At 41.4% G+C, this 17,632-nt stretch overlaps 1 protein-coding gene across 2 annotated transcripts in view; it reads right to left on the reverse strand.

Annotated features, from left to right (window-relative positions):
* Nucleotides 1-3,625: 3,625 nt before the first annotated feature.
* Nucleotides 3,626-17,632, reverse strand: part of chchd6b (coiled-coil-helix-coiled-coil-helix domain containing 6b) — a 71,759-nt gene continuing 57,752 nt past the window's right edge. For both annotated transcript variants that reach the window (XM_033626067.2, XM_033626066.2), the window contains one exon: nucleotides 3,626-3,939. In XM_033626067.2, the coding sequence (XP_033481958.1) occupies nucleotides 3,916-3,939 (24 nt within the window). In that variant the 3' untranslated portion in view covers nucleotides 3,626-3,915. The remainder of the gene's footprint in view (nucleotides 3,940-17,632) is intronic.

The following is a 17,632-nucleotide window of genomic DNA, read 5'->3' on the forward strand; positions in this document are numbered from 1 at the left end:
TATTCCTTTTGATTCTGAAAGTATACCTCCAGCAGTTAGAGACAAAACATATGGTGACATCACTGATTTGGACATGTCCAAAAACGAAGATGCAAAGAATTAAAAGAGTGGAATATGAGAATATGTAGGATTGGTGAAAGAGGGCTGCATCTCACTTTTTTGGACTATATGTTGATATAAGTTGATCAGAGGTGTGTGGAAGGCAAACTTCTGACTCGTGTGATCCAGAGCTAAGAAGTCTTGAGGATAAAGGTGTCAGACACAACTTAAGGGATTGTTTTATCCATATCAAAACACAAGAAAAAAACATTTACATACTATTTAGTGGTAACAAAACTTGCAGATAGCTTTGGTTTGATACATCCAGGTTTTGAGATATCAGCATCTAAGAATTCATCTGTGTATGATGTCATTATTTGGGCAAGGCTGAGCAGTAACGCCTCACCAGGAAGGGGATAACTGTAATGGCTAAACAACTACAATATAAATTTTCTTATGTGCGGAGTCTGCATGTTCTCTCCATGTACCCCTGTGTGGGTTTTCTCTGGTTTCCTCAGCTTCCTCCCACAGTCCAAAGACATGCAGACTAGGTTAATTGGTGATTCTAAATTGCCCGTAGGTGTGAATGTGAGTGTGAATGGTTGTCTGTCACTATGTTAAAACCCTGTGATAGTCTGGCGACCTGTCCATGGTGTACCCCGCCTCTTCCCCGATGTCAGCTGGGGTAGGCTCCAGCCCCCCGCGACCTCTAACAGGATAAGCAGCTATAGAAAATTAATGAAGAATTTTGTTGTGATATGGCGGCCTATAAAACGTTCACACCTTTCACACATTAAACACAGATCTCCTAAATGACAAACATTACAATAATCGTACCAAAACACTCACCTCTCACTCTCCTCCTGTTTTCTCCTCCTCTTCTTCCCTCCATGCTGAGAACCCATCCATCCAACTGCTTCACCGAGCTGCGTGTGTTTATGTGTATGGTTGGTGATTGTGGTGGGGGGTCTAATTCAATTCACCAGCAGCCAGTTCCAGTTCACATTAACACAGTTTAATAAAAGACTATTCAATTAGCTATAGAGCTCCACGTGAGCGTGTGCTGCGTGCAGAAACAGAATGGTGACTGTCATTGATGGAGGCACACACTCCAATTAGGCTCACTGTCGACTTCTCACATATGCATTGCCAAGTTGGCTGAGGGAAGAGAAGAAAAGAGGAGAGGGAAACGGCGGGGGAGAGAGAAAAGTGCAGGGCAAATGACTTGCAGTGGGTGAACTCCAAAAAGAAGTAGGTACATGTGTGGCAATGTGTGTGTGTGTGTCTGAGCATTATCTGACGCATGTGAATTCTACAAGTGTCTAACTTTACTTGAATTGATCCCCATTAAGTCTTTACAAAGGGCAGCAGTTTGTCAAAGTCTGACACCGCCTCTCATTTGCTGACACCTCTTCAGCTGCATGAGAAAGAACAGCCGACAAACAGCGTTTCAAGAGCTGAACAAAGGAGACGGCGCTGGGCTGCTAAAACATATACATTAGGCTCTGTGGCTGACTGTCAAACTTGTCTCCAGCTCGAGCTACAGGATGTCTGAGAGGTTAAAGCTCTGGCAACGACTCAAAAGAAGCATTTTTCAGACAAACACCTGCGTTTAAGTGGTTGGAAAAAAGCAAGACAATTACTGTATGTTGGCTGCAGAGTGAGCATTACAGTAACCCCCCCCAAACATACACACGCATACACACACACACCCCTTTGCTTTATGCACATTTTATGCAGCCTGTTGTAGTCAGCTGGGCCCAGTAATTGTCAAGGACTGGAAATCAATAGTGGCGCATTGTGAGGCGTGAGCAGCCATCTTCCAACCTCGCACCATGCAGCTGTCTCCCCCAATCAAAGCCAGGCCGGTTACCACGGCAACCTCAATCCCCAATCTTTCACAGTAATAAGGCGGGAAAAGAAAGGCATGGCACTGAAGGTGCAGGGTTGAAGCAGAGTCAGAGGAGAAGGAGGGAGTGAAAAATAAATCCAGTTCTTAAGAAACTCTGTAAATAAAATCACAGGCACTGAGAGTTTCGGGCTGTGACGCACGTTCTGTGATGAGACTCATTCAGATCAAACAAACCTCGACTTCTTCGCAAACATCACCCCACCATCAAGATTGTGTTTATCTCATTTCACCACCAAACCACATTCAAAACATCTCATAAAGCCCAGCCTCTAGTTTTTTTCTTCCCACACATTGTGCTCTCTTATCCCATATATTGGTGAAATATCCCTGATATTTCTGTAATTCAGCCAATTTAATTAAAGGGGGTGGGTTTCTAATAAAAGCCAAATGGCAGATAGCAGTGCCTGGGCTTTTCAGGAGCTTGTTTAATCAGAGAATTGCTGAATGGAGGAAGGCAATAACAGAGTGAATAGAGGCTGGTATTTGTAAAGAAATGTCAGGGAGAGAGGAGGGATATGAGAGAAACCTCTAATATGGTGCTGGCTTTAATATAGGTAATATGTGCATCATGTCTGTTGGGTTAGAGCTGCCTAATCCCTGGTGAGGAAGTGGAGTTTGTGGTTGGAGGCTGGCTCGCAAACACAAAACCGGACTGACAGACTGATAGACGCACACATGCACACACTCCTAAATCCATTTCATTGGTCTCACTCTACTAGATTTCTATAATAGAGCATATATTGTATGGATTGGTCTGTGGCGCAGTGAATGTTAGGTCGTGATCAATACCATGGTGGCAAGTGAGAGTCAAACCGTGATCAATAGATTGCTCCTCACAGCTGTCATTAACGAATGCGCTCTACTACGTTCACATTGACTACCACTTGTGTGAATGTGTATTTATACCCAGGAACAAGTATGAGGGCACATTATAAGTCTATTCATATTCTGTGTGTGTCTGCTGTGTGACTGTGTGTATGTGTTCAATACATATGTGTGTATGTGTGTGTGTGTGTGCGATAACAAGCCTCTGTTATTCCGAGGGTGGCCAACCATGTCCATATATAAGTGGAAATGCATCTTAACTGAGTCCTTCTCTTTCACTCACACACACACACACACACACACACAGAGGGAGAGGGTTAAGTGTGTGAGTACACCGTAGTGCTGCGAGCCGAAGCTCTGTGAGCTGACCTTCAGGGTTATCTGGAAGGTTCCTCCACACCTTGCTGCTAGCACCAACCCCTGCTGTCACCATGGAAACACAGCTAGCAGGGACAATATGTGGCCTGTCCGATGTGTTGCTCATGTGCATGCATTCACGCAAGCACTTTTACGTGACGACACGTGTGCGCACAGGTTCACTACAGTGGAAAAACACATGAAACAGACACACACACATACACAACCATATTAATACACGTACACTTCACTACTCATCTGTCCTCCACTTCATTTATCCCTTATTTCCTTCACTCTCCGTTCCCTTCTCTCTCTTAATGAAACCATGAGCACGGCATACAATCAAGCCCCTGGGCCTGCAGAGCATTGTCAGAAGGGTGCACACGACCCCATTTTCAGCAGTGGAAGCATTATTAGCGTGCCATAACAAGAGACAGCCATCCGCGCCGCACGCGCACTTACACACAAAACACAAAGACACACAACCCGCAGTCTCATCACCACCGGATCACTGGGATTTATTTCAGCGACGGCAGGGGTGTGCCAGCGCAACATAACAATAAATCAACACATCATACACTCTGAAGTGACATGTCAAGATAATACACTCAAAACCAAGAAGGACGGTGAGTGGGAAAGAGGAGGGGGTTCTTCAGTGATGGTGGATAAATAAATGGATGGATGGATAGGAGAAGGACAGAGGGAGGCCAGAAACGGAGGGATTTGATATGCTCTCTTCTTCTTCCCTTCTTCTTCTCCTGCTCCTGGCTCCTTTGGGTTTCTCAGCCGTGATTCGTCAGCGAGCTCTGAAAAAGGAGGCAGGGAGAAAAGGGGGAGGGGGGGGGGGGGATAGAAAAGAAAAGAGAAAACCGTCAAATTACAAATTTACATTACCAGGACCCAAGGGGAAACTCACAAAAGTCAGAATGCATCATGGGAAATATCAGTGCCTCACACAAAAACACAGCAGCTAAATAGTCAAACTGCATTTTACCGAAACTGCCAAGAAAGTATCCTATCTAAATATCTAAATATTACCAACGGAAAGCTGAGCAATTTTCTATTTTCCTGAAACCAATCTTAAACATTTGACAGCAAAGAGCATTTTCTACAAGAGATGTTCCTGACAACTAATTTCCCTGACGTTTAAGCAGAAGTTTTAACTTAGAATAGCCAATATCAAAAGCCAGAGACTGTATCGTATTAAGTTGCTGTGAGCTGTAAATTCACCACTTCTAAGCAGAAGGCAGGAGATAACATTATCTTGGAGCCTGACTGGGCAAAGCCTCTCTTCCTCCGGGCAGCTGCCTCAGACTCACCCATGGATGTATAAAGAGACCTGGATACAGTGTTGGAAGCAGGCCCCATTCATTGCTATAAAAGTTGCTCACTGGTGATTTGCTCGATTTCTGTGGTATAAAATTGCCGCATCTTCCGCATTGTGTGGCCCACTGAACAAGCGCATTAAAGACTTAGAGTGGCTAAGCGGCTAGCTTCTGCCGGGCAAGCGGGTGACTCTCGGTTTGGCCTTTCGCTAACTTGAATGGGAATAAAATGATGTAATTGTGCGGCTCTTCTAGAGTTTCCAAATGTTATCGAACCACATGGATCAAATCCTGACAGTGAAACAAGTCACTTCAGGGTGTTTTGACACTAAAAAAAAAAAAAAAAATCCTCTGAATGGAATGCAATGGAAGTCAATGGGAAAAAGACTTTTTTGGCCCCATGGCATCATGTGAAGGACCCGGCTGTTGTAATTCCACTTTTGGCCACTAAGTAAAACTGGCTTCAAAGCCTAGCGCTATCTCTGGGGGCTTGGACTCACCCAGTGTCTGGGTGTGCAGCTGTATTGAAGACCACCATGAAAGCGAGGAGGACTTACTCTGTGGCTAAATCTGGGGACTAAAATGTTACTGAAACTGAAATGCACACGGACGGACAAAAAAACAAAAAAACAAAAAAAATGACTCAAAGAATCTCAGTCGACTGAGGGGTCTTCAACGGGTGATTCGAATTTCCAACTTCCAGGGTAGCACTACACATGACCCTAAAAAACATGACAAGAACTCACTAAATTAAAGCTAACAAATAACATTTATTAAAAACAATATTCTCCAGGAAAATAAGAATCTTTAGGAAATTAGTCTAATTATTATAATGGCATTTTCCAATCGCATAAAATAATGAGAATTTTAAAAATAACTTTTATTGTCTCTGGTGCCCACTAGCAAGGATGGCAACGTTTAATCAACTTGTTGACTATTCATATCCGTATTTCGTATCAAATGTAAAGCCCAACTCCTGCTACCAATTCAAGGCACACTAGCATGGTGTTCGCCTACTGGCTACATTCAATACTGTCATTTACTGACCTTATGGCGGCTGTGTCTATCTAGCTAGCTAAACCTTCTTTCTTGTAAATCAGAGCAAATGGTCGGAGTCAATACTTAAAATACAAACAATACAAAAAGTTTAACATCTCTTAAATATTACCAACTATTAAATCAAAACAGGAGGGAACAGGAGAAAGAGAAAGAGTAAACGGCTTTATTTCTGATACATCTTTGAACATTAAAAAAAAAAAAAAACAATTGATGAGAGATGATCCTGGGTAACTTGGAGACATGGCTCATTTGTCAGGGACTCACATTAAACAAAGTTTCATTTAATGTAGACTAGCACAACACTTGCATTTAATCAACTATGTGATCAAAATATTTCATTCTTGTGTGTAGGAGATGGAAACATACATGATGTACTGTATACAGGCATTGTTCCCTGATCGGCGTGATGCCCTGGAAGTATTTGGCCTGTAGCAAATACAGCTTGTGTTTAACTGGCTGTGGCGATACAGAAAACACAGAGACACACACAATCAGGTTCTAATCCAGTGAATCATGGTACCTGCAGGGAAGGTCATAAGTGGTTTATGAGTACAATAAGCCAACACTTGAAATATTCTGACCATTTCTTTTTTGAGGAATTGCTGTACAGCAGCAAAAATTTCAACAGAGTAACCACTGAGACAAACTTGTCTGCCTGAAGGAGAAAAAATTAAACCTTTGAGCAAGGCACTTTATTACAAGTACTCTTGAGTTATTTTCTTTTATTCTATTCCTTCATTCCACCAAAATTGAGGAGCTTGTAAATGCCTTTTGCTTGCTTATCAGGACTCTGTACTGTTGCCATAGCACCGATGCTTGGCGCTGAAGTGAAAGCACCAGTCAAGGCAGACTGCTCATGAAGAAAACTGAGGACTAGGGAGACAGGACCTTAAATGTATTAGTCTGTACAAAATTTGAGAGGACTGGAGAAGAGGGACTTGGTGGGTCTGTGGGATGTGTATCTGCATCTGATGCAGCAATAAGTAGGGGTGGGTACCAAAAACCAGAGCCAATATGGCACTGGCTCCTATACAACCGCTACCTACATGGCTGAATCGAAAAGCAGATTTCAGTGCCTTATTTTGGTGCCACGTTGTGTGAGTAGTGAGATAGAGAGTAAGTGCATGCGAAAGAGATGGAGCGAACAAGAGTGTGTGTGTGTGTGTGTGTAGGTGATGGTGACAGTGAAGCTGCAGCAATTGCACTAAAGAGTATGACGTTTAACAGGACAATCTGTAAACAGTTTAGGCGATTTGTCAGTCAATATATGCTACATCTCCTCAAGAATTAAGACAAGCTCCCATGTTTTGCTTGTCATCTGCTGAATAAAGTCAAGGGAGTTAGCCCCGAAGTTAGCGAGCGAAGTTAGCCTCACACTGAAACCTGACTAGACTCACTTAAGGTGGACTGTTAACGTGGACCAGCTATTCTCATTGTAGTGACGATCTCAGCCACTCCTAAACAGATAATGGAGAATTGTCTGGCTGCTCAGTCTCTGCTCAGTTATTAGAACTGCAGCTGTTATTTAGTGTAAAATGACTGTACTTGAGTTAGGTTTCATTTATAAGGTGAATTTGTAAATAGTGTATTGTATTTAGCCATATTTCTATATTCAAGTAAACTTCAAACTGTTGAGTATACTGTTGAAAAAAAAAGCCATTCTTTAATGTCACTGACTGTTTTGTGGTTAATGTGAAAGTATATGTTCTGGCACTGTTACTGCTTTAAAATGATAATTTTACCACCGGTTTTGGAAAAAACCCAAATGATACCCAACCCTAGCTTTAGGTTTAGGAAATAGAGCGTATTATTTCATTGGACATCGGTGTATTATATGCCTACTTAAATAAGACTATTGTCTTAACTGGGCTACGAACACACAACTTCAAAAAGTTTCTTCTAGTAGGTTCCTCTAAACCTTTGTTTCCACCAAACACTTTTGGTATGGTACCTTTGGCACCAAAAAAGTAACCCCTCTAGACTTTAAGTCCACTTAACGTTTTCACCACAAACAGTACCCTTAAATGTGGGCGGGGTTGTTGTCACTCACTGCTCCTTCTCAGGCAAGCTCAGGGATTTAGTGTTGCTACAACCCGATGCTCTGCAACGCTTTTTTTTTTTCTCAGAGTGAGGATTACAATATATGCAGTTCACATAATCTGGTCGAAATTAATATATATAAATGCTTGAAGATCCACTCAATACTAAAGGTGTATGTAATCCAAGAGAGAAAATAAAAACTTAAGTAATAGTCAAAGTTGTTAAAGCGAAATTTAAGGTGTGTTGATTGATTTGTGTCATAAACTCATGCATTGAGTAACATTACAAGTAAACGTTCCACCTTAAAAGTTGCCGGCAGTCGACCCAGTGAAATAAGTAGTTTTTTTTCTCCAGCTGCTGCAAGAGGCAGCAAAACATCCTTTCATTTTTTGGTTGTAGTTTATGAATATATGTTAAACTCTCCACGGTATGAACAGTGATAACATGAGCCTCAAAACCAGCCACAACTCAGCCCTGAGCAGAGTGACCATCTGCTGTTGACCAGCCAACAGACTGCAGTGGCCACAGCTCCACCTTTTAGTACCAGATCTGTGTGCTAGGTACCCCAACAGAGGGGGGACCAAAAATGTGGACGGGACGGGACAGCACGGTTCCATTGGTACCATCCACAACTTTTCCCAGTGGAAAGGGAAAAAAGTGTACCGAACTCAACTGTGCCATACTGCTCGGTGGAAATGGGGGTTAAGCTCCACCTTTGGCCAGACTATCATCGACAGCTACATCATCTACATCTCATGACTGTCAGTTAACTCTTTATTTCTACATTTATGTAATATTAATATTTTATTATGTTAAGCATATTCTAATGCAGACTAAACAAGCTCTGCATATGGCTAAGACAAGTTTTTTGGACTGTGACCTGTCACTTTAAGAAGATTTCTGCCTCCTGCTTCAGGTATTTGCTACCATCAGCCAAACATCAGGTCAAATTGATAAACATCCAATTACATCTTGACTCTGTAGCCATTAACTTAATGAACATGACTCATTGTTATTGTCCGTAGGTCATGTGCATGTGAAATTTGCACTGTTGCAATTTTTTTGCCGCAGTAAAAACTCTGTAACGCTTGCTTCTGTCTTGTTTTAGCTGATGCAAATAAATTGCCTCTGCAAGAAATTAATAATAAACTCAAACTGAAGTAGGGTATTTACAGAGGGCTTAAATTTTAAAACACAATGCTAAAGATTCCAGAGTGGTGTTTTAAAATGAGATAAGTTTATCCACTGCGAGCTGGCCTGGATTAGCTGAAGAAAATAGACTGATGGAGGTTTATTTAGAATTGTCTACGTGTGTTTGTTAAGTGTCAAAAACACTGACGGCTGATTGTGTTTAAGAAAGCCAGCCTACTATAGGGTACAGCTAAACATCTCTTGTGTCAATACAGATACAAACACACAGCCATAGAGAAAGACACAGGGCGACCAAGGGTTAGTGAAGCATCAGCTTGTGGCTGCTGGGTGGGCTAGTTGGCATGCTAACTACCTCGGTGCTCGGCTGGCAGGCAGATATGCTGGCGGGCAGGTTAGCTGTTCACTTGCCAAGTGCATCCGAGGGCATCGCAGCCTGTGCCATTGAATTAGAGATGAGCAGCAAATGCGACAAGGGGATTTAGCTTTACTGTTCCACTCACGTCCTGAGATATAAAGGGGGACATTGTGTGTCTGCATATGTGCATGAAAATGTGTGTGAAAGTGTGTATGTGTGTGCAGGTGCATGTATGTGTGAGTGTGTGGCAGCAGTGTGTGTAGGTATTGTCACACTCGTATACAGCAGTGTGATGGGACATTATGCCTCATGCATAGTGTATGAGGTAGTTCCTGAATTTCAAACTGACCCCTTGCACCCCCCACAGTACACACAGTTCAATTTGGTGCCCCAGGTCCAAATTTGGACTGCCACCATCCAAACTTGGATAATTTAAAGACAGGAAAAGCTTTTTATGCACGACACTTTGGGCAGGAGGGCAGCCAAATATTCAAGCTCAAGGTCTGCACTGAATTTAAGACACACACTCAGTAGCCGGTTTATTAGGTACACCAAGCTAGGGCTATTGCTGTCTAATCCAACAGTCCTGCAATAAATCCTGCCTTCATGAAGGTTACAATGTTCAGCTTTTGTTGTGAACAGTTTTACAGAGATGCTCACTCAACGTTGTAGTCTTTTGGAGGATGCAGCATGTGATGCTGTTTAAGTGTACTGCATCATACTAAGAGCTGCTTCTGTTATTAATGTTTGTTCCCCAATTTATCAGATGGAAGTTTGGATTGCAGGTTCAATAATATCTCGTTTAAAAGGTGATTTAGCTGCTTAACCTATTATACTGCCGTTGATAAGAAGCATCTTGCATTCAGTATCCGTCTCCGTAACATGCGCTTGGAGGAAACAGACTTATGAACTTAATTCTTTTACAATCCACTGAGAGTTAGACAAGAATAAAACCACTGGGACAAACTAAAAAAACATACAGGCCAACACACCACTGATAGAAAGATAGGCTTATTTAACAATATCAAGCGTCATGGATGTCATAAAAGTTACTCTAAGTTGGCTACCTTTTGTGCATCTATCAGAAGGAATGAGTAACAAGGTTTCCCAAACATTAATTTATTTGTGGTGGCCTGCCACAATAACAACATCTGCTGCCACATATTGATTTTCTATTTTTGGAGCTGGACCGTTCATCGAGAGAATGCCAAGAGTGTGCAAAGCAGTAATCAGAGCAAAGGGTGGCTATTTTGAAGAAACTAGAATATAAAACATGTTTTCAGTTATTTCACCTTTTTTTGTTAAGTACATAACTCCACATGTGTTCATTCATAGTTTTGATGCCTTCAGTGAGAATCTACAATGTAAATAGTCATGAAAATAAAGAAAACGCATTGAATGAGAAGGTGTGTCCAAACTTTTGGCCTGTACTGTATATGTATATATACCGTTCAGTTATTCAGAGCTCTGCACTCCCTGAATGCAGAACATACTCTGGACAAAAACAAGTAGCAGAATGCCAGGTGCAGTGAAAGTAAACATAAGATAATGTTTATTAATTCATACTAGTCCATACCCATTGGTAGCTTTGTCACCTTCTATCTATGCCAATCCTCAATGCCTATGTGCAGTTTCACGTAGATTGACCATGTCAGTGAGTAGAATAACGTGGGACAGACAGAATTTAAAAAAAATTATGTCGAAAACGTAGTTTCTTCCAACACTAGAATTAAGATAAAAATATTCACAAACGAAAAAACACTCATGGTCGGTGATAAGTAGTGTTTAACTTTTGACTGAACACTAAATTAAAACCCTTGGCGCACACTGCAGCACAATCAAACAGATGCGCAACTCAGAGCATCAGAAGTGCCTCTGACACCAGACTCAGAGCGGACCGGTGGAACTGGAAAATGCATATTAGGCCTACTAGTTACTATTTACGTTTTTCAAGTGATTTCCCAAATTTGTTGCTGAGTTGTGATATGCCAATTTCTTTTGGCTAATCTGGCACTCTGCTTTCTGGGGGTTGTCGGGGCATATTTTAAAGTGCAACCACACATCTGATGACCTCTTGGACATGTCTGCCAGTGTGCTCATTGTCAGTATCGGACTGGTGGGAGTTAGTGTTGCGTTTAAGGCCTCCCCCCAAAAAACGAAAAAAAAAAAAAAAAAAAAAAAAGCGCAGAAGCTTCAAATTGTTTTTTTTCACAATCGAATCCCGTGCCATCGAACGAAGCTTCGAAGCTTCGCATTTTTTGGGTCAGCCCTAGAGACTGCGCACCCCAATGTCCAGCCCTGGAACTAAAAGTTCGCTTAAACATGCCTCTGCAGCAGCTGCTCCTCTTATCTAATCCATTGATCTAATCCGATCAGCTCTGATCAATCTGCCCACAAATTTAAGGACTGATAAAAAACAACATCATGGAGCGTTCTGCCTGTGCTGCCTTCACCAACCTGCAGAAACTTCCCAACAACAACACATGTAACCATGGTAACTGTGGACAACAAAGATGCCGATACCTTAAGCCTCAAAATACTTAGAATACCCTCATTTTTAAACGCATGACCAAAATTTGAGTACAATGTCACTTACAAAGCTTCACTCAGACATCTTAAATTTTTGTTGAATAATTTTCACAAAAACAAATAGACATTTTCATAAAAAATATGTGGCTAAAGATCAGGTGTCAAAATAAAAACTGGTCTAATGCTTGCATTATAATGTATATCTTAGACATTGACAAATCTAAGTACTACATTATCACATTTACACATACGTGGCAGTCATTTTATTCTGAGGTCAAAAATAACCACCACATGATATGTTGTTCTTTCATTTTATGCTTTCTCAACCTATTCACAGGAGTTGGAACTAATTCTTGGTGCAAAAAGTGTGAAGTCGAACCAACTATTTCACTTCATTATCACGGACTCTTGCTGAGATGGAAGAGTGTCTGTTGAGGTTAGATTTAATACACACAAAAACACTGATACACAGCTTATAGGCAGACACACAAACACATGTTTTTGTCCACCTGCCAGTTTCTATCCAATTAGTGAGCAGTGTGGGCAGTCGATAGATTGTCGTGTTTGTTGGTCAGGAATCAACTTCGCACGGCAGCAGCGTAGAACCAACAGTGTACACACACTGGCCTTGGTTCACACCAGTCAGGAGGTAATGAGCAACATACAGACAGCAGGCTCACATGTAAACACATCTGCGTCATATATATAAGGAGACGCTCACTCACATACACACAAACACACATGCTTCGCTCACTTGCCTTTCCTCTGTGAAAAACAAAAATAATAGACAAGTAGAAAATCAATAACTGTCTTCTCTGCTCAGTGCTAACAGTTCTCTCCCTCCCTCTGGAGGAACAGAGACAGTTGCCAGGCAGGGATGTCAATCAGACACTCAGAGTGGCCGTGGCTATGGCTGCTTTATAAACACACAGACTTTCACTGATTACACAGTCAGTAAGACAGTGAGTCAATCAGTCAGTCATTTGAGGAAGCCTCTTAATCAGGCAGTCACTTAGTTGGTTACATCTACAGGACCATCTTGACTGTTGATTCACTCAGTCTGTACATTGATAAGATGGTAGTCAGTCTGTTGGCTGGGTCATCCAACTGCTCAGTCGGTTTGTATATCATTAAACAGTTAAAGATAGTCATTAAATACATATACTAGGTACAGTCATTGGTATAATTTGATGAAAAGTCAGTGCACATCTTGCATATAGATGTGTTTTAATCAAAGGAAAGATTTTCCTAATGGGTTAAGCAAGTGAGGAACTTCAATTTATTGTTTAGTACTACTAATTTTACCACCTCCATTTCATAAACTTTAGATCTTTTACCCAAGGCAATCAGTCAGTCCACTACTTTGAACCAGACTAAAACACCTTGACAACTATTGGCTGGATTGCCAAGAAAATCTGACATTCATGGTGCCCGGGGGATGAGTCCTGGTAACACTGGTGATCCCTTGACTTTTCATCTTGTGCACCAAATGGCGAAAGCTGTCAGTTATGCAGAAAAGTATCATCATGTACACCTACACAGTGGATTGGCACAAAATCTGATTAACTCAGCGATGTTCAAACTACTGAAAAAGACTTACAAGTCATACAGAATCTCAAAAGAATATGCAGATATGGAGAGGACTCGGGCCTCGTGCCTGATCAGGGACTGAGGTATTTGATACTCAACAGGTAGATTTGGGGTGACATATTAGTTTAAAGCTAAATGGGAACTATCTGTACCTCCCCTTACCTGGTGGTCTAACATTGAGTGGAACTGGGGACATTTAGCCCCGTTTCCACCTAGACCCTAGGTCCGTTTAGCATTTCCACCGCCAACAGTACCCTTAAATGTGGGCAGGGTTGTTGTCACTCACTGCTCCATACAAGACTCTCTGTATTTCCTCATCTCCGGTGACATAGATGGAAGTCTGCACCTCGTTTATCGTCCACAGAACGAGGTTACATGAGGTTCTGGGTCATAGCCCACAGGAACGACAATCCACATCCCTTTTTTTTCCCTTCGACTGAGGATTAGATATATAATCCGGTCGTCATTAATATATGTTTATTCTTATGCTTGAAATGCCACTCATTAGTAAAAGGGTATGTCATCCAAGAGAGACAATGAAAACTAAAGTAATGGTCAAAATTGTCACATTGAAATTTAAGGTGTGTTGATGGATTCACATCCTAAACTCATGCACTGACTAACATTACAAGTAAATGTTCCACCTTAAAAGTTGCCGGCAGTCGCCCCAGTGAATTGAGGTTTGTTTTTTTCTCAGATTACAGCTGCTGAGAGAGGCAGCAAAACATCCTTTCTTTTTTAGTCATAGTTTATTAATGTATGTAAGACTTGCCACATTATGAAAAGTGGTTACAAAACCAGCCACAACTCAGCCCAGAGCAGAGTGACCGTCACCCCAACAGAAGGGTGACCAAAAATGGGGACGGTACGGAACGGTTCTATTGGTACCATCCACAACTTTTCACAGTGGAAACAGAAAAAATGTGTACCAAACTAAACTGATCCGTACCGTACTCCTCAGTGGAAACAGGGTTTTTGACACGTCTGCTAGTAACTGTTAAGTGAAGGTTGTTCAGCTGTGTGGGGCACTGTATTTTGTTTTCATTCAACACATTTGTTCAAATGATTAATTTCCTTCCCCTTACTTTTGTTCTTTCCAGTAGTCCTATCTGATTGATCTTCAATAGACAGTCACGTTTTCTATTTTCAGGGATCACTGCATTTCTATTTATGTAACAGTAATAATACTTGTCAATGACATGTATCATTATCTTCATTGACATATTTTGCACTACTGCACGCAGACATGAGACCATCTCACTCTGGGTGAGCAGGAGGAATTATTCCTAAACCAAGAAGAAGCTATTCCTTTAACAACACACCTTAATATCACTGTACACATAAACTGAAGACCGAATGAACTCATGTCAGTGAGATCAAGCAGCTAACATAATGAAGATGATAATGACAATTCTATGCAAAGAATAACCTAGTGAGTCCCTCGGTCACAATTTACAGATCGATCATGTTGCAGAGATGGCAGTCAGTTCAGTGGAGTGTAGCAGCATGGATGAGATGTTTAGCTGGATGCTGATGGAGTGTTACATACATGTCAGAGAGAGAAAGACAGAGGGAAAGACAGGCAGGGAGAGAGAGAGACTGTTGGAGGATGGAGGGGAGGGACATGAGAGAGCACAGCTAATCTTCATGCGGCCTGTGCCTTCATGGGGTGGTCGCCTTGGAGATGATGGATGTGAAGGAGATGTGGGATGGTAAGAGAGACACATAAAGGGACAGAAATATGTGAGCTAGCATGTGTGGGCAATATGTATAGCTTTATGATATTCACAACAACACGGGCGGTATGTAAGTGTTGCTTTCCACGTGCTGCCAAATCAATATAGTGGTATGAGATGAAAAAAAGAACTATGAGTCAAGTAATCTAAATAACAATAGTTTTTTATAGAATGAAAATGGCAGAGAAAAAAATATGTATATATACATTATGTTAGTGCAATTTTACAGCAAGTAGCAATCACACAAAAGCTGTAATTAGTGTGTGCTAGTATTCTATCAAGCACATACTCTAAAGGAATATTGCAATATACAGATCTAACTGGGTTTGTGTGTGTGTGCGTGCGTGCGTGTGCATGTGTGTGTGTGTGCGGCTGAATGGAGTGGCTCTGTTATCAGATTAGAGTTAGCAAGCAGGCCAAGGCTCACAGTAGGGCTCACCACCTGCAACTACAGATAGCCATACACATACATTAACACACATACATACTTACACAAACATGTATTTTTTGTTTCGTCTCTTTCTTAAAATCCTAAAATCTTCTGTCTCTCCCACAGTTGTGACTGACAGATCATCCTCTCCTCTTTCTTCTTCCCTCCTTACTTTCTGTGATTTTCCTCATCTCTCCGGCTGACAAAACCTCTCCTCTTCTCTTTATTCATCCTCTCTACATTCCTTCCATCATCCACTCATTCCTACTGTATCTCTCCCTTACAGTTTTCTATTAACCCTTCTTCACTGACAGGCACTCTTAAGCCTCTATCTCCCTGACTTTTCCTCTCTTTCATCAGTCTATCCATTCCATTCCCCCATTGACAGGCACTTTCTATTCCTCTTTCATCCCTGCTACAAAGACTCATCCCTCATTTTTTCTCCCCTCTCTTTAGCTGGAAATGGCAGAATTCCTATTCCTATCAATCAACTTCTTCACCTGGACACGCTGAACAGGTTTGAATGAAGACGTCTTGATTCTTTGTTGCTGGGATTTGCTGTGGCAGGAAGACAGGCAAATAGCAGAGTGAATAGTCTGCCATTACTAAAGCCATTCAGTTCTTTTTCATGGAGAACGGAGGTCTAAACATTTTATTAGGACTGAACGTTGTCTGAGAGATGCTGGCACTACATTTAGAAATGGACGGCTCCCTGCGAAAACATTGATGAATTAGTTTGCGGTTAAGAGTGGCTGGTGTGGAAAATGTCAACTGATTTTTTTTTTTTTTGAAGAAGGGGTAATAGCTCTACACAGATGCAGAGGATGCAAGATACTGACGCACATAGACAGAGATGTAACACACGTACAAACACAGCACAACTGATGGAGGTGACATTAAGAGAGAAGCACTTTAACGCGACAGGATCCATCTGCAAACCCGTGAACTCCAAACTCCTGACTATTTTCTACAGGATATATGCAGAAATCCTGAAGTTAAATTTAATACATTTTAAGACCATTTCTACACATTTAAAGTTGGAATGGGTATCAATAGGATTTTATCGATACTACTCCTCTTATTGATACTCTTCTCGGTTCTTTCTCCTTACTTAATAATGCTTTTTTTGAAAAGATATTAAAAAAAAAAAAATCAAATACAGAGCAGGATTACTTAATATTTTAAATATGACAAAATCTTGCTTTCTACATAGTTTTACTTGTTAAACACGTGTAATGGCTTTTTACTAGCAAAGGTTTCACTGCAATTGCATAGTAATGAGCGTCATCAACTGAAGTAATCTTGGAGTTATCATCACTTGTCTTGGGGGCGACCTCTCTGCTCTGATGTTTCCTGACTTCACTCTGTGTGTGTATGTGGACGAGCAGCGCCAACACAGAGAGGCTGAGGCATGCTAATTGCACCAAAATGTTAAAAAGTACTGATAAGAGAACTGGTAATGCCAGAGCTTATCAATACTACAGTCTTAAAACATTTAGCCCTGAGGCCCTTCTGATAGCGGGTTTCGATACCCATCCCTCATTTTAAGATCTCGTTGTCACATTGAAAATTAAACCTCCTTCTTTAACTGTTTGATCCCAAAGTGTCTGATAAGAAACTTAAAAGGTGGATGCAATACTCTGCATAACTGATTTCAGAGTTGTCGTGATTTGCATCCCGTTATTTCAGCCAGAAAGAATGCCTCATACACTATCACACTATTGAGCCAAAACAGCCCAAAATGTGTTCTGGTAAAACTATTTGACTCCTAGGTCTCCAAAGACAAAGTTAAGGAGTGGATACAGTATTTGGCAGATATTTTTTACCTGCTGGGAAATAATGTCCTCTTGTCTCAGTCCAGGTGAGCATCAAATGCGTGAAATTCACACTGACAAGCAAGAGCTGCCCATGACATCTACTGTTGACACCATTTGACTCCTCTGTCTCTAGAGACAGAGTTAAGGGTGAAGGTTAGAAAAGTTATCATGTCCTGGAAGTGTTAAATGCAAACTTGATAAAAGTGCAAGAGAACAAACTTCAAGGTGAAACAAGTTGGACGCAAAAATTCCAAACAGTTTGAGAAAATCTTGCTCTTTAATTTTATTTGCTGATGCAGAGCACATAAACCACCAGCTGTATTTACATCCTGACAGGACATGTCCAGGCACTGCTGTGGACAGACGCTGGGGTTTTTAATTGCTCTGTACAAACAGGCTTTTACTTCCCCACATCATAGGTTGTCCGACTGTGAATATGATCCTCGGTGCCTTCGTAGACAGCAAC

This window comes from Epinephelus lanceolatus, chromosome 1 (genome assembly GCF_041903045.1).
Source record: "Epinephelus lanceolatus isolate andai-2023 chromosome 1, ASM4190304v1, whole genome shotgun sequence".
Classification (NCBI taxonomy): Eukaryota; Metazoa; Chordata; class Actinopteri; order Perciformes; family Serranidae; genus Epinephelus; species Epinephelus lanceolatus.